Source organism: Henckelia pumila, chromosome 3, assembly GCF_033568475.1.
Source record: "Henckelia pumila isolate YLH828 chromosome 3, ASM3356847v2, whole genome shotgun sequence".
In the NCBI taxonomy this organism is placed as follows: domain Eukaryota; kingdom Viridiplantae; phylum Streptophyta; class Magnoliopsida; order Lamiales; family Gesneriaceae; genus Henckelia; species Henckelia pumila.
Genome location: NC_133122.1, coordinates 143,581,888 through 143,609,409, shown reverse-complemented (window position 1 = coordinate 143,609,409; position 27,522 = coordinate 143,581,888). Strand labels below are relative to the sequence as shown.

Here is a 27,522-nt window from a genome sequence, read left to right as displayed (position 1 = left end):
ATATATCAAATTTTAACACGCATAGTTAATATATCGATTATACAGAAATTTTGGTTCAATATCGATGTATGTAATTTAAACTGAAAAATTAAATATTTTAAAAATTTATAAATTTATTATTTAAAAATATTATATATTTTTGTTTATATATATTGTTTCGGTAAATTATTATATGCTAAAACGATTTTCGTATCGAAAAATTCGGTATATACGAAATTAATTACTATTTTAACTTAAAAGTTAAATTTAAAATAAATTTAATAAAATATTTTTAAAATCAAATATTGTTATATTAATAATAATATTTTTATAAGTTTACAATTCGTTATGATAAGTGTATCAAATTTAAAATTTTGGTACATACAAAAATACAAAAAAATATATAATATTTTTAAACAATATATTTATAATTTTAATAATATGTAAGTTTGTTTTTCGATATAGAACTACGTATACTTTCGAAATTTCAATATAATACATATGCAAGTTATAAATATAAAAAATTTGGATATACAAGAATTATTATTTTTGTCTAAACTTCGGTTCAATCGATACTAATTATACATAAAAAATGTTAATCTATCGAAATTAATTATTATCATTTTTGATTTGTTTTAATTAATGAATTTAACAAATTAAAATTTATAACTTATGTTTTTACCAAAAAAATCCAAATAAAAAGAGAAAACTGTGTTTAAAAAAAAAGAAAAAGAAAAGGAAGAAAAGCCATCAACGTTTGATGGCTACAACACGGGTTGCGAAGGATCTGTATCTTAAGTTTTTCACGTATAAAACACTAAAATAGTTTTAAAGTACTTGTTCAAACATAACCTAATATTTTTTTAATATAATAACAGACTAATTTATACAACATTAATGAAATTGTAAAAGATATGTAACTTTATAATTAAAATGATATTCATTGTTATTTCATATAACCAGGAGATCATTAATTTTTTCTTTCTCAAAAAAAAAAAAACATATCAGATATCCAATTTAATTTAGTGCATGAAAAAATATTATTTTTCATATAAATTAAAATCTATGATTTTTACAAATTAATGAGAATTTATTACAATGGGAGATGTCTCAGCGCCAGACTCGGTAGTATGTAAATTGCAACATCTTAAACTAAAATAAATTTAATTAGGAAAAAAATTAAAAAAAGAGTTGAAATGAATGCATTGCGGCCTCATAGATCTGATTTGATTCCAAACTTTTCTATTCTCCGCCGTACACATACCCCGATCTCCAGCTGCTGCAGCTATAATTGAAACGCAATCTTTCGAGTAATGTTGCCTCAGAATGCCGAGTTCGCTTTGGATTTGATTCATCCGAGTTTTATGAATCCGCTGTTATGGTAATCCTCTCTTTGTGTTTGTTCGCATTTTATGTTGTTTCTGGGTGTTTTTTGATCACCAATTTCTATGTGTATCTGTGTTGAAAGTGTTTGTTTCGATTTGCTTGCTTGATCTTGTTGTTTCTGGAATCCAAGTGTAGGGGAGTAATCCGTCGTACTTAACTATGCTTTTCACGATGTCATGAAATTGGAATGAATAGACAGTAGGTAGGAAACGTGATTTCTTTTATTTTTGTGAGTGTGAATCTTTTGCGTGAATTGTTGGGGTTAAGTTGAATTGAATGAAGCTATATGTCGTATCATTTCATTTCGTGCATGCCTGAAATTACAGAAGTATATTTTGGGGATAAACTGAACTGAGCTAGAGGGCATTACTTGTTACTTGATGATTGGAGGCCACTGATGCTGACGATGGCAGAGCTTGGTGTTTCTTCCTCTTGTTTGTTGTTTATGAAATTATTATATTTTACCTTGTACGAGGTCCCTTCTCGGAGATGATTGATTGTGCTACTGCATTTGTTTCTTTTATGCTTTAAGTTTTCTAAATACGTTCCTGTGGTAGAAAGTTCTAGAAATTGAGCATTCAAGTTGAAGCGGATTGAAACTTCAAGTATGATCATGATCATTGTGGAATGTTTTTGATGATTTCCATATTCTACAGATTTTACTCTAGTAAAGATGCAAGAATCTTGATTTTTGGATAATCTTAAGTATGTTACCTCGAAGTTCTTAATGATGAAGGAAGGCATTCGTGGAATCAAGGTTTCACAGTTCGTCCTCATCCTCGTCCTCATTTGTTTAGTATCGGCAACGGTGCTTGTATTGACATGGACAAAGACCACATTTCTCTCTTATCTAATTTCATCCCAGACGTGTATTTCGCAACTAAATCAAGGTTTGTCGTTATTCACTATCTTGATCCGATTCACATTCCATTTTAAGAGAATGTCACTTTTTGATGAGCTTGTTTTGAATATGATTTATGGATGATTGAAAGTGTTTGGATTTTCGTCAGACCTTATCAGTATGCTCTGTATCTGCAGCTTTTTTGTTGTTTAACTTTTAATCCAGTAATTGCCTTACTCCTCCTTGCCCTGACTCCGTGCTTAGTTGAGACATTGTATTTTATCATCTGCTTCCAGTACTTTCATTCGTAGCCATGAGTGAAAATTTTCGTGGCGAGTGAGCTAGAGACCGTCTCATTTCTTCTTGCCAAGGTTACTGACCTCCTGTTAGATTATTTTTATGATATTTCCAATCTTTTCGCTTTCCATGTAATTTCGAGCAATTGTCGTGAGTGTGATTAGTTTTTTCAGTGTTCACAAATCACAATGGACTTTATGGTCCTTGCTACTCAGACTTTATGGAGTTCCCTCCTTCACTTTGTTTTCTTGTAAGGCAGAACTTTGTGATGCTGCTTCTAGAATAATGTTTTAAACAATAAGGGAAACTTTCTTTTTTCTGTCATTCTATCTCACATCAGAGAACATTTCATTCAAGTTTTGAAATTTTTTCTTTCCAAGAATACTTTAACTCTTCGAATTTCATCCAAATCTTTTATTAAAACCCCTGTAGAAAGACAAAGATTTGATCATTTTTAATATTTAACTGTCAGTGATCTCATCTTTCAGACATTTCGATGTCACATTGGGAATATATCTCTGTTTTGCCATAATTCTGATAAAGAGTGAAAGTGTTCCGGCGACTAATGAATTCCTTCGTCAGTAATGTGGATGGATGATTGAAATCCAATGCTTTGGCCTATATTTGCAAGATCTGAATCTACTAAAGTTTTCTAATGCTGACAGACTTCCATGGCTTACAAGGATAGTTGGTATGTGCTCTGAAGTTGGTCTTGCAGAAAAAGATGTTGATTTTCGTTGTTTTCACACCTTTTAATTATCCTGTCGGGGCAGAGATCTTTCTAGCGTTCGAAAAAGAACAAGACCAAAACCATTTTGAGGAGAAATAATGAAAAGGACAATTTACTAGAGAAAATGAGTAGATGAAATTGACATAAAGTTTCCTGGTAACACTAGAGGAACCTGAAACTATGAATCATCTGTCAAAAGAAAGCAAACCAGAAACTTATTCTCTGCTACTGCAAAAAAGGTTTGTAGACCAAGTTCTAGAACAAGGGGTTCGAGTGCTTGTGTATGTTAGTGCACTAAGGAATGCATACCTTAGTACTTCTTATCATACAAAAGCTAAAATGCTATAATTCCTAGATGAAGTTCGACCACTCCCTTGTCTTTTTCTTTTTCTCATTACCTACCATGAGCAATATTTATTTATTTTTATTTAACATGAAACAATGGGTTCCATATTATGGAGGAAAAATATTTGGGTTCCTCACATTTTAATATTTTTCAGATTATAATTATGCCAAAGGTAAATGGGTCTTTGATGATAGCTGGCCATTGTACTCTGGCTCTGACTGTAAGCAATGGTTGTCGCCAATGTGGGCTTGTCGCTTGATGCAACGCAAAGACTTCGAGTATGAAAAACTACGGTGGCAACCCAATGGATGTGGTGCTGAGCCATTCACAGCTTCCAAGTTCCTGACAAGGTATACTTTCATCCTTTACATAGATTGGTATCAGTTCACCGAAACTTGACATCACGAAAGTTTACATCAAGCATGAATTTTTCTCGTCATGCTTTTTATCGGCAGTCTAGATCAAATGATTGTGGTTGTGTAAGAATTATTTTTAAAACCCGGTACCGGGTTTTAGTGGTCGAACACGAAAAATCCTGCACCCTAGGTGCAGGTGATCAAAATTACAATTTTATAATCTTAAACTTCAAGTATACTTTTCCATTGAATATTACTATTTTTTCTTGATAAGTCGGGTGAGGAATTCGAACTCGGCTCCTTCTGGCCACTTATCAGAGAAGGCAGTGACGATCAGCCAAGAAGAGTTTGGCACAATTATATTAGTTGCCCTTCAGAATTTGGCTATAATGGAATACACAACCTTTTATCTGCAAAGTTTAACCTAGACCTATGTATCGTTTAAATAAATTGCTGGTATTTTCATTTTTCTTTTAAAACAAATGTTCATTTGGAGATTTTCTCTTTTTAATGTACTGCTAAATCAATTGTTTACTTGCTGCATGTTGCATTTCGTTAACTTTTTAATATAATAGTTGAATGCTTCTGTTGTACACAGAATGAGTAATAAAACTCTGGCTTTTGTCGGGGACTCACTAGGTCGACAACAGTTCCAGTCGCTCATGTGCATGGTGACGAGTGGTGAAAAAAGACCTGATGTTCTCAATGTCGGGTACGAGTACGGTCTTGTAAAAGCCCGCGGTGCCATCAGACCAGATGGATGGGTTTATCGATTCCCCAGTACTAATACCACCATCCTTTACTACTGGTCAGCAAGTCTCTGTGACCTAGTACCCATCGACCCATCCAACTCTACCACTGATATCGCCATGCATCTGGATCGACCCCCTGCATTTTTGCGTAATTTTCTTCACAAATTTGACGTTCTTGTTCTGAATACGGGACACCATTGGAACAAAGACAAGCTGAAGGCTAATCGCTGGGTCATGCACGTCGGGGGCATCCCGAAGACCAGCATGGGACTCACAGATACTATGGATGCAAAAAATTTTACTGTATATAGTATTGTCAAATGGGTGAATACACAGCTCCCAAAATATCCAGGTTTGAAAGTATTTTTGCGTTCTATATCACCCAGGCATTTTGCCAATGGAGACTGGAACACTGGGGGAACTTGTGACAATATCACTCCACTGTCACACGGAAAGGAGGTGGTACAAGATTATTCCAGTGATGGAATCGCAGCAGGGGCAGTAAATGGAACCGAAGTTAAGCTTCTGGACATCACGGCTCTATCCCAGCTGAGAGACGAAGGTCACATATCTCGTTACAGCATTAGACCGACAACTGGGGTGCAGGATTGCTTGCACTGGTGCTTGCCTGGTATTCCAGATACATGGAATGATATTTTATTTGCGCAACTCTAGTTCTCACGAAGCTAATAGTTGCGTAAATCACGTTCGCCTTTTATGGTTGAACATTATTTCATTCTGGCTTATTCTTTGGTACCTACAGTGTTAAATGAAAAGACACAAGCTAAAATCTTGACGTGTACTGTATAAATAAGTATATTAATGTTGCAGATATTCAATAGATGTTCATTATTCTTGAATCTAAACTTGTTGATAGAACAAAAATATGAAATGAGCTAGCGATCTAAGTTAATGAGCTTAAGCTAAATGGCGAGCCCAAGCTTGATAAATTCCATTTGACTTCAATTATTTAATCGAATTTAAATTTAGATTCATGAAATTTTGCACAATTTGATGAAGTCCTCATATTTGTTGTTGCCCCTGATATGTAATCAGACGAGAAAACAAGCAAATCAGCGGTCACAAGGGGAGGAATCAGCATGATCATTTCTCATAAAATAGTTCTTTAATTCTGTTATTTGTTTTCTTGGAAAAAGTTCTTTCTACTGAGCATAAGCTAAAATATAGAATAGTACAATCAATTTCAAATATCAGAAATCTCAAAAGAGATGGATACGATTACAAATTTTGTACAGATCAAGAAGTGTTGCTGCAAGGTCTAGTGTTTCTCATTTTTCTAAAAGTAATAGCCTTTTCAAATTATACGGTAGTCCAGGTATCATGATTAGATTTTTTTCTTTACATGAATAATTATTGTACTCAACAGCTATATACAATAACAATAACAATAAAAGTATAAATAATGCCCAATTGACAAAAAAATGAGTAGAAATGGAATTTAGTAATGTTTGTAAGCATTTTACAATGAAATAATACATGAAACTTTGGTGTCATCGTCGGATTATCCACCACATTGTACTACAATATTATTTCTGTTGGTCTGTAAACAAACAATGACAATAATAATAAATAACATAATGGACAAAGTTTGGTCAAAAAATAATAAGTTATCCCCTCCCTAAACTTTTTTTTTTTTTTTTTAAAAAAAAAGGCAAAGCAAAGCAAAACAAACAAAGAGTTATGTAACTTATGTTGTTCCAACTTACTTCAAAATATTTCTCAAAGTATATCATTTACGAACAAATTATCCTCACATATATAATATCATACAAGTTAATTTCAAATAATAATTATACTTTTTATTATTAATATTACAATTAATAATAATAAATCTTATTATTAATATTTAATTATAATGATTAGTTATTATAAATCCATTTAAATTGTAAATTATACGCAATAGTGTATATACATAATTCATTACGCTAATTATATTATTAGAATAAAATTATTCTCATTAAAGATTTATTACTATATTTATTATAATAATTCTAGTACTATTATAATAATAATTATTAAAATATTATAAGTCATGATAATAATATTATATAATTGTAGTTATAATTGTTAATTTAATCAATAATATCTTAAAAAAATTATCTTATTATTTTAGAATGTTATGTCATTTTTGTCATTCTCATCGATCTTACGACACTAAACACATCAACATGTTCAATTTCTATTACATTATTTTATCCAAATATTTTAATAATTTTTACAAAATAAGACATCACAACTTATTATAAGATCCTAAAACACACTAAACACATCAACATGTTCAATTTCTATTACATTATTTTATCCAAATATTTTAATAATTTTTACAAAATAAGACATCAAAGCTTATTATAAGTTCCTAAAACACCCTACGAGACATGAAATTTTATGAGTAAATTTCCTATGAGACGGTGTCACGGATATTTATCTTTATATATTTTATTAAATACCTACCATGCTCTTTGCTCATTTTTTTTACATAATTTATCAATTTTTTTTCTAAATTAAAATAACAATAGTTTTATTTTTTCATATATTTTAACATTTATAATAAATTTTAAAACTATTTTTGTGTATATATTACTAATTATATTATTTTCATAATATTATATCATTTTTGGCAATTTTAATAATAAAAGATCATATATACAAAACACATCTACATTTTCAAATTTTTTAAAATAAATTTATTCAAACAAATTATTTTTAACAAGTTTAGCCAAATACCCTCTTATGTACTTAAAAGTATGTAAGTAATATTCTTTTCCTAGTTTGAAAGTACATTAATCGCAAAATTAGCTCTCGAGAAATGATAACGAATGGAATATCTTAATGTCTTTGAATGCACGGAAAAACGTAGTCAAATCTGACAAAAAGCAATTCCAATAGAATTGAAAAAATACATTAATTTCCAGCATCATATTTGGTACACTGGCACAAACATATCCAAATGAATTTTAACTCAAAAAAAAAAAAACATGAGAATATTTTGTAAATTGCTATACTTTTTTTTTTGTTTTTAAATTCGTAAAAATAACAGCAATTTCATCTTTTAATAATATCATAGACTAACCTTTCCAAATATATATATATATATATCAGAGACTCAATATATTTTTCCTAACTTTATGATTTCATGCATAAAACTGTTTTCTTGTTGATTACCTGAATGGCAATCGATATTATTGAGTTTGAGACACCTAGAGTTACTAACTTCACGTTCTATTTTTTTGATTATCCAGAAATTCACCTTTTATCAATTCTATTTTTTTAACGAAAATTATCATAATTCATTTTAGTACATTCACAAGGTTAACAAAATCTTTATATATTTTTATCTATGTTTTGAATTTTTAACTTAAATAATCATACTGGTTTCAAAAAAAAAAAAACTTAAATAATCATATAACTCAAAATATTAAAAATTCAAAAATTAATTTTAATACAATCTCTCGATTTTAAAAATTTATTCAACACAAATTTTTTTAATATATACATGCGAGGAGACACCGATATAATTTTAAAATTAAGTATCTTATGAGACGTTGTTTTGTGACATTGGTGTTACAAATCTATATTCGTGAGAAATTTAGATTCAATTTGTATATATCATGAAAAATAATACATATGACGTAAAAAAATAACATTTTTTATATATTAAATTTAACACACATGAAAGCACTCAAGTTTGAAGAGAAACTTAATTCTTATATGGCAGAACTATTGACATTGAGATCATAAGATATTTCCTTGGTATTACAATATAAATGGTCAAATGCCATTTTAGAGACTGATGTTTGTAAGGTTGTTGACACAATCTATCATCCATGTAAGCATGTTTCAGAAGCCTCTATACTGTTTTTCGTATCTCAAGTCATTGACCATAATTCGAATATTACTATCCACTATTGTCGACGTTCAATTAATAAAACAACACATGCTCTAGCTTCTTTTTGTTTAGTGAGAGGAGACTCTTTTGTTTTTGATGAATTTTGTCCTAGTTTCCTCGGTATGTTTGTAAAGAAGAAGGTTGTTGTTTGATTAATGAATTGTTTTCTACTTTTTCAACAAAAAAAAATTGTTTTCTAAAAAAAGAAAGAAAAAAAAAAAGAAAAATTAACTCGTCGGTCAGACAGATAACGCACAGCAGGGAGTTTTGGGATAATTTTGAAAGTGACGTCAAATGTTTTATGACTTTTAGTTTATGAATGGGGTCCACACTCCAACGTTCCAATGGCCGTCCTTTTCTTTTCTGTCCTAAACGATTTGTTTCCTTTGATTAATAAATAAATCATCATTAATTATTTATTAGGTATGCTTTGCTTTACTCGAAATAGGAGGAGGAGGCTACTGTAATCAAGAAAAACTTCGCTTTACCACAGAATCGAAGAATAATTTCCCATTTTTATTTTACTTTTTTAAAAATTTTTATCAAGTTTTCGTGCACCCTCGCTCTTTAGCTCTATGGCCGAGGATTTCGAGGCCGCCGTTGAGGATGGCCTGCGCCTCTCCAAGCGGATATACTTTGGCAAGGACAGGGCGGTGGCGCCGCCCAAACCACCCACTGCCATGGAGAGGGCGGCCGGAAACTCCTTCCTCCCTGCATCTCCCATGATTTACGCCGTCATCGGCGATCCCGCGATCGTTGATAATCCCGATATGCCGAGCTATCAGCCTCACGTGCACGGGAGGTGCGATCCCCCGGCTTTGATTCCGTTGCAGATGAGTGGAGTTTCGCTTGAGGTGGATTCTTATCTGGACACGGCTTTTGTGACGCTAACGGGCTCGTGGCGCGTGCATTGCGTCATGGGAAACCGCTGCTGTGATTGCCGCGTCGCTGTCCCAATGGGCGAACAGGTAGTTTTCAGTCCAAGTTTTGCTATTTCTTCTTGTTCTAGTTATTTTTCGTTTTTTGGTATAAAGAAAAATCGTGCCTTTTTCTTTTGATTTATCGTTATCGGATGTGGGTTTTATGTTTTTCCCTCTTATTTGTTTGTTTGTTTTTTTACTATGAAAGTGACATGAAGAATGGTCTCAACTTTTTTCCTCGACTGAAAAATGTTTGTTTTGTTCTCAAGAGGTATATTAATTTGGCTAACAGGGTTCACTTCTAGGTGTTGAGGTTGAGGTACCAAGGAAATCATATAGTACTCAACTGATTGCCATAGACAATGAAATTGGTACAGAAAAGGTAGCCAAGATTGAAGATGGAGGCTTTCTGAAAGATAATATATTTACTCTTAAAATCCCACAGGCAAGTGTTTCATCTATTTATTTTTTATCATATTATGTTGTACTTGTAATGAACAAAGTTGATGCGTTTTACCGTTTATCAGGTAGATGGAGGAACCAATCTTTCGGTTAAAATTAGATGGTCGCAGAAATTGTTGTATCTAGATGGCCAATTTACCTTGAAAATTCCATTTAGTTTTCCCGAGTATGTAACACCCGCTGGTAAGAAGATTTCTAAGCGTGAAAAGATACAGTTGAATGTTAACTCTGGTTCGGGAACTGAAGTTTTGTGCAAAACTACGAGTCATCCGCTGAAGGTACCACTTTCTTCTGGTTCTTGACTATCATACGAAATAACTTGGTGCCATTTAAATTTCAGTTTCTTTGGGAAATTTCAGGAGCGGCTGCGGCAAGTGGGAAAGTTGGGTTTCTTGTATGACTCTGAAGTTCTTACATGGTCAAGAAGCGACTTTGTGTTCACATATGCAGTAAGATATCTTTTGCATATGGTTTGCAATTGGTGATGAATTGGAAAATTAATTGAAATTTAGAAATATTCTAATACCACGAGTGCGTATTATCTGTTATTAAAAATAAATAAATTGCATCACGAATGCATTCTAAAAGTTGACTGGTATTTAAGTAATTATATTGTTTAACTTTCATTGTACTCTTGTCAGATATCTTCAAGCCATACTTTTGGTGGTGTGCTTTTAAGTCCTCCATCATTGCACGATGTTGATCAAAGAGAAATGTTTTGCTGCTACCTGTATCCCGGAGTGCAGCAGAATGAGAAGGTGAATTGCGGATCTGGTTTGTTCATGTTTAATGCAAATATATATATTTTTATAAAGAGAGAAAAAATAATTCCACGTAAGGTGCTCTTACCCATCAACATTCAAATTGATGCATGCTAGCATGATACTGGATGATTTTTAACGAAGCTGCTAATCTTGTTTTACATTATGATACTGGTCAGTTATTCGAAAATGAGGAGACACACTGGAACAGCTTCAATTTAATGTGGTGGATAGAGAAAATATTGATTATAGGGGTGAAACATTTGAATCTAAACATAATGTATAAAGCTCAGATAGAAATGGCGAGTGGATCTTAACATAGCATATTCCTTTCTCTCGAAGTGATGTTCACCGAATATCATTTATGCTATGCAGGTTTTCAGGAGGGTAGTGGTATTTGTTGTAGATATAAGTGGGAGTATGAAGGGTAAACTGCTCGATGATACAAAAAATGCACTCTTTGCTGCACTTTCAAAGCTTAACCCTGGAGATTTGTTTAACGTAATTGCTTTCAATGGTGAAATGTACCTATTTTCCTCATCGTTGGAGTCAGCTACCGTAGGAGCTATTGAGAATGTCACTCAGTGGGTTAATTTGAATTTTGTGGCTGGCGGGGGGACGAACATTTTGCTTCCTTTGAATCAGGTATTTTTTCATTCTTCTGTAACTTTTTGTGAATCATCCTTTTTCCACCTATCTTTTAATAATCCACTATCTGGTTTCATTTCTGTTTGCTGTTTGACTCGAAAAAGAGGTATTATGTTGTTCAGTTTCAGTTCACTCAACATATTATAGCTTTCACATTGCGTACAAACCCAATTTACCCAATTTTTTCTGTGCGCGCTTTAGAAAGTGAACCAAATTTTACTTTTTTTCATTTTCAAGGTTTTGGTTTCTGTAATTGCAGTCTTGGATTGATTTTACGATTTTATGCACAACTTTGATACATATGACGTATGTCTAGTGGCTTCACAAAAAGAAATTGAACCAAATTTTACTTTTTTTTTTCTTTTTCAAGGTTTTGGTTTCTGTAATTGCAGTTTTGGATTGATTTTACGATTTTATGTACAACTTTGATACATATGACTTGTGTCTAGTGGCTTCACAAAAGAAATTGTTTCTGTTTTGATGATTATCAATGCTTCTTTTATATATATAACTTAATCTCATTTACTTGTCAGGCCATTGAGATGTTGTCAGATTGTCAAAATTCTTTTCCAGTCATTTTTCTCATAACTGATGGGGCTGTTGAAGATGAGAGACATATTTGTGATGCATTGAAAAGCAAGTTAACAAATCATAAAAATGTTTGTCCGCGAGTTTCCACATTTGGCATTGGTATGATTTTCATTCACTAATGTTTTTTGTTATGTTTGAAATTCACTGACAAGAATTGGAATTTTAGCATACACAAACAATTATAAGGCAACCTAAAATAGTTGGGAAAATTACAAATATAGTGTTCGGTCGTATTTTGGAAATTTTCGGGAAAAAGTTTCGGAAAAATATTTTGTAGGAATGATTTGGGAATTAAATATATGTTTGGTTTTGTTTTGGAGATGAAATAATTACAGTATATTGTCATGAAATCATGCGAGAATTGATTGGATAAGTTTACATTAAAATTTTAAATAATATAGTCTAGATTGAAATTTAACATAATCATGGAGTATGTTGGAAAATGATGAAAAGTTTTGCTAAAAGTAATGGTTATATTGGAAGATATGAAAAGGAGTGAAAATTTGTTTGGGGGAGAGAAAATAAAATTAAATGATAGTATTTATTTAATTTTGGAGATGAGAAACATATATCTCGAAAATAAAAACAAACATTGCATAAATGATTCTTGATATTTACTCTCATATCCAAAAAAAATGATTAACTAAGTTCTAAATACAAACAATCAGTCGTTAATTCTACTGGTAGCATTGTCGGAACATATTTATATCTGAGAAGTTCCATATACAGTATAATCATCTATAAAGTAATTAACTTTTGTACAAGTAGTATAACTCACAAACATTTTCATTTATTTATTTATAAAATGAAATGTGCATGTACGGATGTAAACCAATCTATTCTGCAGATATGTTAATGTATGTCATTTTATTCTCTACTATATATAACATAAAATACATGCTATAAATTGATAACAATTTGTTATATTCCAGTTGCCAATGATTTCCCTCACAATAAAGTTTTGAGAAGGTTATTAAGTGCTCACCTTTTAGGCTGCAGACTCCTAAGATCTGGGGAAATCGTGTCTGATGGCTAGATATCATTTCTATGTTTTATCGAATTTGAGCAACCTTTTCTCATTGCATGCTTGAGATACTTGTCTGGTTGTCTCATCGGTAATATAAATATATTTAGGTGATTTCTGCAATCATTACTTCCTTCGGATGCTTGCAACAATTGGTCGTGGGCATTATGATTCTGCTATTGATGTGGGTAAGCTCTCGCCTTCTTCTAGCATCACTCTGCTGCATCAAAATGTTGTGCCTGAATTTCCAGTTATCTTTCTTCAAATATTAGGTAAAACACTCTTCATAATTTACAAAGCAATTATTTCATGATAAAAGAAAATTAAATTTTTGTGCTCTCTCGTTATTTCAGTAAAGGCCATATATTCTTATTTAATTTTGGCTTGAGTTACACTTCTGTAATTTTTATATTCCCTGTTTTCAACATGTTGCAATGAAGCAAAAACTACCACTTTCTGAAGAATGAGAGAGTTTACCCAAGCAATACAAGGCCATTTTCTAAATTGTTTTTACAAATTTTTTGACAGATTCAATTGAGGTTCGAATGGAAGGACTATTTGTCAGAGCCTCGTCTATCTCCCTTGCGAATATTTCTTTTGAGAATGTAGATGAACTTGATGATCTTGAGGTACTTACACTTCCGTTCCTTTGTAATTTAAGAAGTGGTCAGTGATTTACTGGTTACCATGTGCAGCACTACTGAAATCTTTCATGTCAGCTGTCTTAATTTTCTGAATGCAAAGAACTTGCATTGATTTTGATTTTCCCTTTTTCCTGTTATTTACGAAAGCGTAGAATATTAAGTTTCGTGAGGACTACATCCATTTCGTATTTGTCAGTCGCTTGTTGATTCTCTGCATGTTTTTAACCAGGAGTCAATCTTTTATGTTAGGTGTTTCCTTCTCGGATCCCAGATCTTTCAACCAAAAGTCCCTTGATCGTGTCCGGAAGATACAATGGAACATTTCCAGAGATCCTTAAAGTTAAAGGTGTCCGACCAGATACGAGCAATTTCTCTCTTGAACTGAAGACACAAGAGGCAAAGGAGATACCTATTGACAAGGTACGAGTCATTTGGTGCTTTGATGTGCAATGCAGTGACAATGTAAATGTGTTGTTCATCTTACAATATTTTCTTTCTCTTTTGTAAGTTGAATTACCATAAATCAATGCTTTTTGTATAGGGATTAGTTGGCATTATAGTTAACATCATAATCGGGATTATTGGAATCTATATTTAGCATCATTTTCTACAGGGTTTAATTGTAAGATCAATTTTTTGTAAATTTTCATTTACTTCATGCATTTTTGAGCTAGATTTTTTCGACCAACTTCATCAAGCTGCTCTTTTTATGACATCTTTTGATTATGTTAATGTTGTATCATTAACAGATTGTAGCCAAGCAGCATATTGAACTCCTTACAGCTCAGGCCTGGTATTCAGAGAGTAAGGAGCTCGAGGAAAAGGTAACAACAGTTCGATTTATCACAGTCAAATCATAATCCCCGGATATTTTTGTTTTGAGACACATTGACAAGACAAAATATTGGGTTCCCTTTCAAGAGACAATCTGGGAAATGTCACTAGAATACGAAGTATTAGATGTCTCCATCACTTCTTGGAAATCGATGACACGGTGGATGTATGAAACTCCGTTTTCGATTTACAAAAATTTTCAAAATATATACATTGTTCAAACTTTCAGATGAAATTTTGGATGTTATCAATTAAGCACAATTATCCGTACCTTAAATATAGATAATTGTTAGTTAATATATATATATATATATATGAGGACTTTTCAGCTGCCCAACAATATTTCCCCATCTCGTCCCCGATAACTAAAACCCGGTACCGGGTATTTCCCCATCTCGTCCCCGATAACTAAAACCCGGTACCGGGTTTTAGTTTTTTTTTTTTCGCATAACTAAAACACGGTACCGGGTTTTAATGGTTGGGGACGAGTTGGACATCATTGGTTGGGCAGCTGAAAATTTCTATATATCTACATATATATATAATTGTATGTTACATGTACGTGGGGTTGTTTTATTACATGACATAATTGAAAGTTCCATCATTCAATTTGAAAGTACAGAAAGTAACCTTGTTTTGGAAATAATCTAATGATAATATTACTTTGGCTACGACGAAGTGTGCATAGCATCGATATAATACATTGTTCGTTTGATACCCCATGGAGCCATTATGAGAATCAAGTTTGGTATTATTGGTTGTTCCAGGATATTCTAGAATTTTGGTGGAAATTTGGCAAAACCCAAATTTTTCGTCAAGCAGTTTAGGTGGTTTACAAGGAAATTTAAAACTTTGCTCAAGCACTAAGTTAACTGGTTGTACCAACAATTCTTTTTACTTTTGCACGCCATTATGTATTCATTGTGATGCTATTATTATGTCATGTATCCATAAAAGAATAATCTGTCTACTAATTTATTTTTGAAGAAAAATTCATTTAGTAATTAAGGATATGACTTGTGTCGCGGTCTGGCAAGCTTGCATAGTGAGTATGAAGATATTAGTTCATTGGCATTGTAGCCCTTGATGAGCTGTAATTTTGTGTTGACAGATAGCAAGAATGAGTGTCCAAAATGCCATTTTTTCTGAGTACACTCACATGGTTTTGCTCGAGACGGTGGAAGGGAAAACAAGAGCAAATTCAACCAATTCGAAGCAGGTGCATTTACTTGAAACTTTGAAAATGTCACTTTGTTTTTTTCATGTTTTAATTCAAATATTACTTTTATCATTTATTATGTGTATTACTTTGTGTCTGTTTCTTTAGGTTTTCCGAAGTCTAAATTAAACAAAACAACAAATACAGTATGAACATGGAACCGTGGCAAACTTGTTGAAGGAATCAAATACATTTAGGCTGCGTTTACTTTACTTAGTGGGATATGGTTATGCATGGATAAATCATATTAGGATTATTAAAATGAGTTTAATGGATATAGAATAATAATGGATAAACGGTAACATGTTTACTACGAGTTATTAATTTGACATTGAAGTAATGATTGGTGGACGAATTACAATTTTACCCTCCACATATTATAAATAATCTTATGTTTACTTTTGTATTCATAAAATTTGGATTAGATTATTTTTGAAAATTTTAAATTGGGAGATGGTAGATTAGGGGTTATCTATGGATTTTTTTTTTCCAAAAATAATGATGAGGATGAGTTATACCTAGAAATATGAAGGATGAGATATCACGTCAAATAAGGGTAATAAAAGGTGAAATGACGGGTTTTGAGATTTGAGGAGAATTGACTTTTTTCAAGTAAAAAGATGATGATATTGGATTAATAAACGCATCCTACCTTTATCAAAGTCAAGTAAACGCAGCTAAGGGATAAACACAAAATATTGGACCCTCTTAACAATACCTTAAAGCTAGAAAAATAAATTGATGAAAGATAGGCCTTAACTCTATGTGTTACATACTCGACCTTTTTAAGCTTAATAATTGTTCCCCATCAAGTCCACCGGTGCGAATACTAGCAAAACAGCCTCTAAGAGTTTGAGATAGTGAACCGTAGACTTCGACTCGTAGAGTATTTTCAAGTTCCTCTCCCACTTTATCTCAACTACGGAGAGTATTTTCAAGTTCCTCGGCCAAGGTAAAAGGCGGCATGGCATGTACTTGGTGCATACAACTCACAAACAATTGGTACAAGTGTGTCTGCATTTAGTCAAAAAGGAATGTAAATTGTGATTTTTGATAATCCTCTTCGAATTTTAATTATATGCATTTTTTGCAGGTCTCCAACAAAGTCGGTCATAAGAAGGCCGAAGACCCTAAACCACAAAAGATAATTGTTCTGAACAACATTGGATTCGGTTTTGGCAATATAGATGCAACGAAGGAAAACATACCTCCGGGATCTAGTGACACCAAGCTCCCTGAAGCTGCAGAAATTTTTATCAAAGCAACGTCCAACTGCTGCGGAAGACTTTGCGGCCACTGCTGTTGCCCGTGCTGTATCCAAATGTGCTCCCGAATGAATGACCAATGTGCAATCGTGCTCACTCAGTTGTGCGGAGCCTTGGCATGTTTAGGTTGCTACGCGTGCTGCGAGGCGTGCTGTGGTGGCCATGACTAGTAAAAACAGTATTTGGTAAGTTACATTTCAAAATTCTTGTTGTATGATGTGTGACATAAAATTTTTAGATATGAGATATAAGAATATTGTACTGCGAAAGGAACGGAACTATCAATCGTGTATTTTAGGGGGTCACTTAAATGCCGGTTAAGGCGATTAGTCTCACATTTTACATGTAAATGGAACTGGTTTCAAAACGAGCTTTGGTATTGTAAAATTTTATTATTTGTATGTTTCTTCAAAGATTATTAAATTTCATAATGAAATCGTTGTTCTAAATAATGTTTGTGTTATTTGGTTTCCTATTCCAGTTAATTTGTGACAACTGACACTAATCAATTAATGTATAAAAAACGTCCACAGGTGGTTTCAATTTTTATGCCACGCTTGTCAGCAGGCAATCCAATCTGTGCCATTAAATAATATGTGTAGTATTAATAATTAATGTTTCGTTTGGACATGCACTTTAAAAATATTTTGTATTTTATAAATAAAAAAATTTAAAGTATGTGTTTGGATAAATTTTTTGTAAAATGTATTTAAAAAATATTTTTTAAAAAATGTTCATCAAGTGTAGTTTTAAAGAACACTTATAAGGTGTTCTCAAAGATGAACAACATTACTTTTGAAATATTAAAATGTTTTTATACAATAGTTGTCCAAACACATATTTATCCTTAAAACAACTTTTAAAATATTTTATAAAAAGTTTTTAAAAAACACTTTTATAAAATGTTTTATAAGTACATGTTCAAACGAAACCTAAATATTTATATTTTAAATTATCTTTTTCAATCCAACCTGTGCAATTAAAGAACGTGCAATAAATATTTATTCTATTTTATTAAATTTGAGGGGTTGGTACGTTAATATGGCTAACCTCCCTTTATTTTGCCCTTTTAGTATATATTTAATTACCAAAATATTATTTTATTTTGTTCATTGATAACTACTTATTTACGAAAATATCAAGTTCATAAAATTTATTTATTTATTTATAAAAAATACTTTTCAAAATTGTTCTCTAATTCTTTTTTTTTATTTAAAAAAAAGATTGCATAAGCACGCAACGCGTGCTCTCGAGTATTAGTTATTAGTTAAATATCCATATTATCGGTGTGTTAGTGAAGGTCTTTTTGAAAAGAAAATATATTAACATATAACTTAAATTAACTATATAATAAAAAAACAATATTATTTTTTATATATAAATATCATGCTTATGCAATACATGTACAATGTGTGAACATTATTGGCAAGTATTGATGATGTCGAACAAAATTTATATGGACCAATCAAGATTAGGGGTGGGAAAAAATACCAAAATATCGAAAAATCGTACTGAAAAAATTACCAAAATTACCGAAAAAATCGGTATACCGAAATTTTTGGTATCGGTATCGGTATGGTAATTTTTTTTTTTCGGTATACCGGTATATACCGAAATACCTAAAAATAATTTTTTAAAAAATATATATATATGAAAATTTTCGGTATACCGAATTTTTTGCCGGTATACCGAAAAAACAATTTTTCGGTATATCGATTTTTTTTTGAATTCGGTATCGGTACACGGTATAGATTTTCGTCATACCTAAAGTTCGATATATCGAAAATTCGATATATTCGGTATACAGTACGGTATCGGTATGGAAAAATTTCATACCGATTTTTTCGGTACGGTATACCGTACCGACCCACCCCTAATCAAGATATCTGAAACAAAATGTCCTACTCAGATAGTGCAAGTAAAACATATAATTCATTAAAGATGTGTTTACTTAGCTTAATAACTATAAGATAAGTTTTTTACTTCAAACTCATCTCTTGTTTACTTACAAAAAACAAGTTATTCTCAAATCTCAATGCTCGTCACTCAACCCTGATTTCACGAGATTTCTCATCCTTAATGTCACAAAGTATAACATATCCTGAACAATATTGGTGAAAAAAAATTCTAGAAAAATTATAATTTACCCTTCTGTAATCCTTCATTTCCCTCTCAATTTCTTATATTTTATACCGTCATTTACCGCCACTGACTTGTCCTCATTCATGGATTATTCTATGCTACTCCTGGAGTACTTCTCCCCCCATGATGTGGTCAAATATCAACCATTGGATCATCAACACATATGTCAATTTTTATAAAAATATAGGGGTCCCACGTGATCTAATGGTATTGAAATAGAGGGAAAAACACTCCCAGTGTAGCATAGACTAACCCCTCATTCATTGGAGGAAGTTTTTTCTTATTCAATTTATCGATTTTATCTATTCTTAAAAACTAATAATTTTTATACACGATAATTCTGATAAAAGAAAATGATTCACACAAGAATCAATAATAATTTACAATTTTCAACAATAATCCAATCCAAATTTTATGAATATAAAACTAAACATATGATTATTTATTATATGTGAAGAACAAAACTATAATTCGTCACTTAATTATTTAACAAACAGTTTGGAAATATGAGAGTAAAAACAAACCTTTTACAAAAATGCTAGACCTCCTCCCAAGTGGTTCCATTCTTTCTAGGTTGTCTTATGCACGTATTATATATACTAGTAAAAAAGTGCACATGCTATGCGTGTGTAAAATAAAATTTATTTTTAAATAAACATGGAATAAGTGGGGATTTAGTGGGATAGTGGGGAGTTTATGGATTGGGGATCATGAATCATGTAATTAAAAATTTGTGAGAGTGAAGATTGATGTGTAAGAATTATTAAGATAAAAATATGAAAAGAGGGTAAAATGGGTAAGAAAGTTGGTGTCCTCAAATCAACGGTTATTCTAAGTCACTCAACTATTATAAAATAGTAAGATATATATATATATATATATATATATACTATTTATTAAGTGAGATGGCCTTAGAGAAACCAACTTGGTCTCTTGGTATGACCTCAATTTTAGACCTGGCCACGGTCCGGGTCCGGGTTGGCATTTAGCTAACCCTTAACCGGCCCGCCAATGGCCGGTTCCGGTCTGGGTCGGTGAACCGGCGGTTCCGGTCCGGTTAACCGCCGGTTCAGGGTCCGGGCTAAACCGTGCCATTTAAAAAAAAAAAAAAAAATTACAGCGCCCCAGCGCTTATTTGGCAGCGCTGGGGCGCTAAACCTCCGAATTATATTCGAAGGGCAGCGCTAATCTCAATCAAATATTTCATATCTTCATAATAAAAATCTATTACATTTATTAAATAAACAATATATTAGAATTTCAACATCTTAATATCTTATGACTTAATATTACAAATCTATTACATTTTATTCTACTTCACTCGCATTTTCTTTCGTCGTAGTTCCGGATGTTCCTTCGGTATCATCTTGGTCTTCTTCATCACTTTGAATATGTTGTGTTTGAGTAGCGGCTTTTGACCAATCATTGAGCAAACATTGGGCTTCCAAGTTTTCCGGCCTTAAGCTAGAACGTCTCTCGTCCAATGTATTTTCTCCAATACTAAATGCTTGCTCCACTGCAACTGTTGAAACCGGACAAGCTAGAATTTCTTTTGCCATTATAGACAAAATTGGATATATTTGTGTTTTTTGTGACCACCATCTCAAAATTTCGAAGTTTTCCTCATCTGTATCACTAAAATCAAAAGTAGTGGTAAAATAATTCTCAAGTTCCTGACTGAAACTTGAGGATCCTCGTGGACGTTTCGTCCGTTTACTTAATAAAAGTTATGCTTTAGTAAGTTTAGAAGTAACATTACTAGTTGCAGTGGATTGTGTTTCATGTGAAACAATTTGTCCACCATATTTGATGTTATATTCATTATAAATATCAAGTAAATGAGTTTTAATATTAAATAAAATCAATGAGATAGAAGGAATCGTTTTCGCAATAGGCTCCAAAGATTCATAATATAATGTTAACATGTCGCTTAAGCCATCTAATTTAAGTCTAGGATCTAAAACAAAAGCACATAAAAAAATTTCAGGAATGAACAAAAAAATATTTTTCCCATTTTGCTTTCATGACGAGAATAATTGAGATAAATCACTATCATTAGAATTAACATGTTCATGAAAAATACAAGCAATGTTGCAACAATGTGTTAAAACTAAATGTGAAGTAGGGTAATAAACACCGGATAATTGGTCACTAGCATCATTAAAAACTTTTAAAATTTCACAAATACTAGTGCATATGTTCCATTGATTTGAAAATAAATAAATATCACGAGCTTGAACAAATTGATGAAAAAATGTACATAATAAATCTTTATATTCAAAAGAGGATAATAACAATTTATATGTTGAATTCCAACGAGTTGGAACATCTCGTGCAAACCGCTTAGACTTCATACCATTTACTCTACAAAATTTTTCCCATTGCTTCATAACTTGAGGATGCGTTCATAAATAATAAATAGCGTTCCTAATTGGTTGAATATGTATGCCTAAACTTTTTAGTCCATCTTGAACACACAAATTTAAAATATGACATGTGCATTTAATATGAAAAAATTTGCCACCTAGTGATGGTTTACATATTTCAATAAGCTCACTAATACTTGAAGTATTTGCACTAGCATTATCAAAAGACATTGAAAAAACTTTGGTAGTTAGACCATATTCTTCTAAAATAACAAATATAAGTTGCGAAATATTTTGTGCCGTGTGTGATTCGTTGAAACATCTATATGCAAGCAACCTTTTTTGAATGTTCCAATTATTATCAATCCAATGACATGTAATATCCATATATGAACAACTTTGCCAATGATCACTCCAAATATCGGAACACAAAGAAACTTTATTATTCAAACTATAAAATTCCTTAATTAATACTTTCTTTTGATCAACGACTAAATTTTTCATTGTGCGTTTGAGACTATTTCTTGGAATACGTCTAATAGAAGGAGTTGCACTTGTAGAAAGCAAATTTTTAAAAGATAATTTATCGCTAAAACTAAAAGAAAGTTGTTCAACCGCACAAAATTTAGCCGCTTCTTCTCTAAATCTAGCTTCTTTATATTTAAATAGTTGAGATTCATTACCCGATTGAGAAGAGAATGCTGAAATTTGAGTTTGACCACGATCAATACCAATTTCCACCGGATGATTTTTCTCGATATGCCGCGTCAAAGTTCCATAACCACCTCTTTGTTTAAATTTGTAACATTTTGAACAATATTTGCATTTGGCTTGCAAATCACCGGAGGGAAGCGTCACCTTGTCGAAGTGTTTGGTGAAGATATCGGATGTCGGGCGAGGCACCGCTCGAGTTTGTCTTTGAGAGGCCGCCGGATCGTTCATACTTTCTTGACTTGCATGATGACGTGGTGGTGGTGGTGGTTGTTCAACTTGTTGTCTTTGTTGCGCCTCTTGTCGAATTTCTTGAATTTCATCATCGGAATATTCAAGATCAAATCCATCGACATTGAATTGAGGATACTCGACCTCTGGTGGTATGATGCTCTTTTCCTTTCCTTTTCCTTTGTCACCCATACGACTTGATCCCTCTCCGGACATTTGTAATTGTATAAATATGAAAATAAATCAATAATTGACAATAAACCAATAATCGAATCTTTATATTTTTGATAATTCAAGAAATTAAAAGGAATTGAGAATAGAGAGAATGAAGATAGAATTGTGTAAACAAAATGAAAGGAGGTTGGGGGTATTTATAGATAAAAAATAGGTTTTTTTTTTTAAAAAAATAAAAAAATAGCCGGTCGACCCGGCGGTTGACAACGGCCACAAGATCGTGGCCGTTGATCTCAACGGCCACAAAATCGTGGTCGTTGAATGATCCAACGGCCACTTGCTAGTGGCCGTTGGATCTGGGCGCCCTGATGGGCGCCACGTGTCCAACCCGGCGGATTGACCCGCCGGGTTGCCGATTTTCCCTTGGGAAAACCGGGACCGGACCTCCTAGTGGCCGGTCCGGTCCCGGTTCCGGGTCGGGCCCATTGACCCGGTTAACCGGCCCGTTGGCCACGGGCCGGTTCCAGGCCGGGCCCTTGGCCAGGTCTACTCAATTTGAATTCAAATTATTTGAAAAATAATGGTGGGAAATAAATAATATATAATTTATTATCTTTTATCTTTTAATTACTCCTCATAGACTTATTACTAATATTTAACCCAAGAAACGTTCATTTTTTGTTCCCATAAATTTATTAATTTTTTTAAAAAAACATTAATTTTTTATACTGTTTATTAAGTGAGAGGGCCTTAGAAAAACCAACTTGGTCTCTTGGTATGACATCAATTTGAATTCAAATTATTTAAAAAATAATGGTGGGAAATAAATAATAAATAATATATAATTTATTATCTTTTATATTTTAATTACTCCTCATAGACTTATGACTAATATTTAACCCAAGAAACATTCATTTTTTGTTCCCATAAATTTATTAATTTTTTTAAAAATACATTAATTTTAATAATAAAAAAATCAAATATTTCGTCACACACCACGGGTGTGCAAATACGCTAGTATAAATAAAGAGAGAGGGTCTATTACTAACCATAATTTGTTGAGGCTATTTTTTTTTCCCCAACGTACTCTTCAACCGTAATATTGAGGGGCCCTTTTTAAAAAAAATTATGGCTAGGCTTTTTTTTCCTTACCCCAACTTACCCCTTCACACGAAATATTGAGTGGTCTATTTTTTTAAAAAAATACAAAGTTAAAAAAAATAATTAAATTTTGGTGAGATTTTTTTAATATTTCAATAATACCCTTAATTAGTTTTTTTTGTTTTCTAAATTTTTGTTTACTTTTGTTTACAAATTTTTTATTTTAGAATTAATTACAAATATTTAGGAAAAAAATTTAAAAATAAAATTATGATTGTACGAGCACGCGTTGCGTGCTCTGAGATGCTAGTATATATATATATATATATATATATATATATATATATATATATATATATATTATATAGAGGAATTTTCAGCTGCCCAACCATGTTTTTCCACTTGGTCCGCTACCACTAAAATTCGGTAGTGGGTTTTAGTGATACGAAAAAAAAAACAAAAACCACTAAAACCCACAATCGGGTTTTAGTGGTCGCGGACCATGTGGAAAAACATGGTTGGGCAGCTGAATTTATATATATATATATATATATATATATATATATATATGAGTTTTTTTCAAGTGCCCACCTATCATGCCCACCACCATGCCCACCAATGATGTGGCACTATTCTATTGGATGTGATAAAGATGTGATAAATTGTAGGTCCAATAAAATAGTGTCACATCATTGATGAGCATGGTGATGGACATGGTAGATGGGCATTTGAAAGAAACTCTCTCTCTCTCTCTCTCTCTCTCTCTATATATATATATATATATATATATATATATATATATATATATTATATAACCAGTCTTTGTGATCAGATTATGAAATGGGAGTAATCTTATAATTAAATGGAAAAACTGTAAATTTGGTCATGCATGTTTGTTATTTTGCGATTTTGCTCTTCTATGTTTTCATATTTCATTTTTAGTCCTGCATGTTTCGATTTTTGGCAATTTTAGTCTTTTTTATTCGAAAATGCTAGCTTACATGACACTTTACATGTCAGCTTCAAATCACCACTGAATTGGTGCCACGTCAGCGCCACGTCAGAAAAATGACTAAAATTGCCAAAAAAAATAAATATAGCAGACTAAAACTAAAATTTGAAAATATAAATGACTGAAATCGCAAAGTGACAAACATACGTGATCAAAAAAACAATTTTTCCTAATTAAATAGAGTAGCGGTAATATTAATATTTGTGTTAAAAAAGAGGGGAAATTTGTTAATTATGAAATTATCTTACCGAATTACCAAAATTATCTAGTCCGAGGCTTAATAATATAGTATAATAATAATGAATAATAGATAGCTATTAGGGATCTACAAATTGTCCGCTCAAGACCAATGAATATATTTGTTGAGCAATGAAATCTTGTTATCTACACAATGGTATGATATTGCTCAATTTGGGTCTAATCGATGCCACTCTTCTTCATTGTGTCTGCTTGTTGAACAAACAGAACCCGAATATCTTCACAATGATATCATATTGCCCACTTTGGGTCTAACCTTAATGATTTTGGTTTCGGACTTCACCCAAAAAACCTAATACAATTAAAACTCTGGTTGAATACCCAACAATCATCCCTCAAACGAAGTCCCATGCATCATTATTCACATGGCAGGGCCTCCCCTCGATCCATCCTTGTAGTGACCCGCACCGTGATCACCTACTAATCAGAACTTAAACATGCAATCACATAATTCATGCAAACACATAATACATGCATACTCAATCTGGATATCTCGAATAATACTTCCGTACCTTTCTAAAGCAGGTCCTAGAAGCTCCCCCTTTAGGTCCAAGCCTACCATGCAGTACTACAGCATAAATAACCATGCATTACTTAGCATGCCAAACATCACCTACTAGGCTCTAAAAGCCTTAATTAAACTATAGCCTACTCCCTATTTACTATAGGGAACCAAAGTCATACCTTCATTCGTTGTCAGTCCGCTGATGTCGCATGCCCCAGAGCCTGGGCATAGCCTAGCTACGACTCCTAGATGCCTCGCCAGAGCTCCGCCGCCTGGCTGCTACTGCGGACACTATCCGCTATAAAATAAACTATTTTCTACTCCAACTCTTAAAGAAAGAGTCCCGAAGCCCTTAAATAGAGCGATTACTGGGAGAGGAGAGGGAAAATTGCACTTTAAAATGAGGGATTCGGACCCCTATTTATAGGCCACAATCGGAAGCTCCGATCTCCTGATCGGAAGCTCCGATCGGTGCATGATTGCCACGTTTTGGACGGCCGAGATCGGAAGCTCCGATCGCAGGATCGGAAGATCCGATCTCCTACATCTGGCCACGTGTTTCAATCTCCTTGACACCTGTTTTTGGTTGAGATCGGAAGCTCCGTTCTCGGATCGGAAGCTCCTATCTCGGATCAGAAGCTCCGATCTGCCCGGTAGCTCCGAACTGTTTCTCATGCTTCCGAACTGGTTTTGGTCCTCCGGGACCCCCGAGACCTACCCCACTATTTTCGGACGTTCCAGATTTGATTTTTCACTTATTTTAACCAAATAAGGACTCCTTAAACATGTTTTGATACTTTTAAAATTATATGTCATTTTCTAACATGTTTAAAAATCACTTAATCTTGTAAAATGGAACCGGGCTACTACAATCCTCCACTCGAGCCTCCAAAGATTCCTCGCACATGACTCAATCTGACTATCTAACCATGTCTCTGTTTTCCAAATACGGTGTCATTTGTAATATAACAGAACTCGCATATCTCCACAACAATATGATATTGTACACTTTGGGTCTAAATCTTCATGACTTTGCTTTTGGACTTCACCTAAAAGGCTTCGTACCAATAGATATATCATTCCATATATTAATTTATTATCTTTCTTTTGATCTTTCGATGTAGGACTTTGGTGAATACCCCAACAATATTTCCTTCAAATCAAATAAATAATTTAACAAATTATATATAAATTAGATATATTAAAATGAATAAAAAAAAATTAAAATCAAAATTAATATTTGAGCATGTGAAGGTGGGCTCTACTTCCAAAAATTTTAAGCATGTGATACCTCCACTGGGTATTTTAGCCAACTCTTGTGATTGCATGTGTAAATTGTGATGGGAATCGATGGCCCATTGGATGTGATCTTTCAATGGGACTTTTATGCATATGGAAAAAAATAATTAATTTGTAAAGATAGTACAGTTGATCTATAATTTCGAACTTTAGAGATGGAATGTACAATTTTTTATTTGGAAGAAAAGAGGGTAGAATTTAATTTTCCAGAAAAAAATTATATATATAAAAATCGACTGAAGAAGATTGCAAAATTGTATTTTAAAACAAAACCGGCTGACCGATTCAACCGTGACTGATCACGGATCTTGTCTGGACCATACCCATAAACCTTTTTAGCAATCAAAACCAGTAATGAACTGGTGACCGGTTCACCCTTATTAAAATTTTATAAATTTTTTTTGCTTATTTCTTACATTTAAAATTTTATTTTTAATATATATATATATATATATATAGTTTCTTTCAAGTGCCCACCTATCATGTCCACTACCATGCCCACCAATGATGTGGCACTATTTTATTGGATGTGATAAAGATGTGATAAATTGTAGGTCCAATAGAATAGTGTCACATCATAGGTGGGCATGGTAGTGTGCATGATAGGTGGACACTTGAAAGAAACTTTATATATATATATATATATATATATATATACAATTATTGGATTTTGAAATTTCAAAAATTATCTATACTATATGTAATAGTTGAGCACCTTAGAATGAGGACATTCATTTTTTTCTTCCAAAACTGCCCTTACA

The 27,522-nt window shown here is 32.6% G+C and overlaps 2 protein-coding genes across 5 annotated transcripts; both read left to right on the top strand.

Annotated features, from left to right (window-relative positions):
- The first annotated feature begins 1,148 nt into the window (after nucleotides 1-1,148).
- On the top strand, nucleotides 1,149-5,545 carry LOC140887576 (protein trichome birefringence-like 16). Of its 3 annotated transcripts, XM_073294903.1 has the most exons (5): nucleotides 1,149-1,360; nucleotides 1,692-1,833; nucleotides 2,022-2,255; nucleotides 3,734-3,929; nucleotides 4,534-5,544. In XM_073294903.1, the coding sequence occupies exons 3-5, from the start codon at nucleotides 2,093-2,095 to the stop codon at nucleotides 5,360-5,362; spliced, it is 1,188 nt and encodes a 395-aa protein (XP_073151004.1). In that variant the 5' UTR covers nucleotides 1,149-1,360; nucleotides 1,692-1,833; nucleotides 2,022-2,092; the 3' UTR covers nucleotides 5,363-5,544. The 3 variants fall into 3 exon arrangements, with proteins under 3 accessions (XP_073151004.1, XP_073151003.1, XP_073151005.1); XM_073294902.1 differs by lacking the exon at nucleotides 1,692-1,833 and having other exon boundaries at nucleotides 2,087-2,255; nucleotides 4,534-5,545; XM_073294904.1 differs by lacking the exon at nucleotides 1,692-1,833.
- Nucleotides 5,546-9,028: 3,483 nt separating this feature from the next.
- LOC140891058 (uncharacterized) lies at nucleotides 9,029-17,414 on the top strand. 2 transcript variants are annotated; one of them, XM_073299304.1, is made up of 13 exons: nucleotides 9,029-9,562; nucleotides 9,807-9,959; nucleotides 10,042-10,254; nucleotides 10,336-10,425; nucleotides 10,618-10,734; nucleotides 11,113-11,382; nucleotides 11,919-12,075; nucleotides 13,111-13,188; nucleotides 13,529-13,629; nucleotides 13,894-14,064; nucleotides 14,394-14,468; nucleotides 15,590-15,697; nucleotides 16,791-17,414. In XM_073299304.1, the coding sequence occupies exons 1-13, from the start codon at nucleotides 9,170-9,172 to the stop codon at nucleotides 17,130-17,132; spliced, it is 2,268 nt and encodes a 755-aa protein (XP_073155405.1). In that variant the 5' UTR covers nucleotides 9,029-9,169; the 3' UTR covers nucleotides 17,133-17,414. The 2 variants fall into 2 exon arrangements, with proteins under 2 accessions (XP_073155405.1, XP_073155406.1); XM_073299305.1 differs by having other exon boundaries at nucleotides 9,807-9,963; nucleotides 10,046-10,254.
- Nucleotides 17,415-27,522: the final 10,108 nt, after the last annotated feature.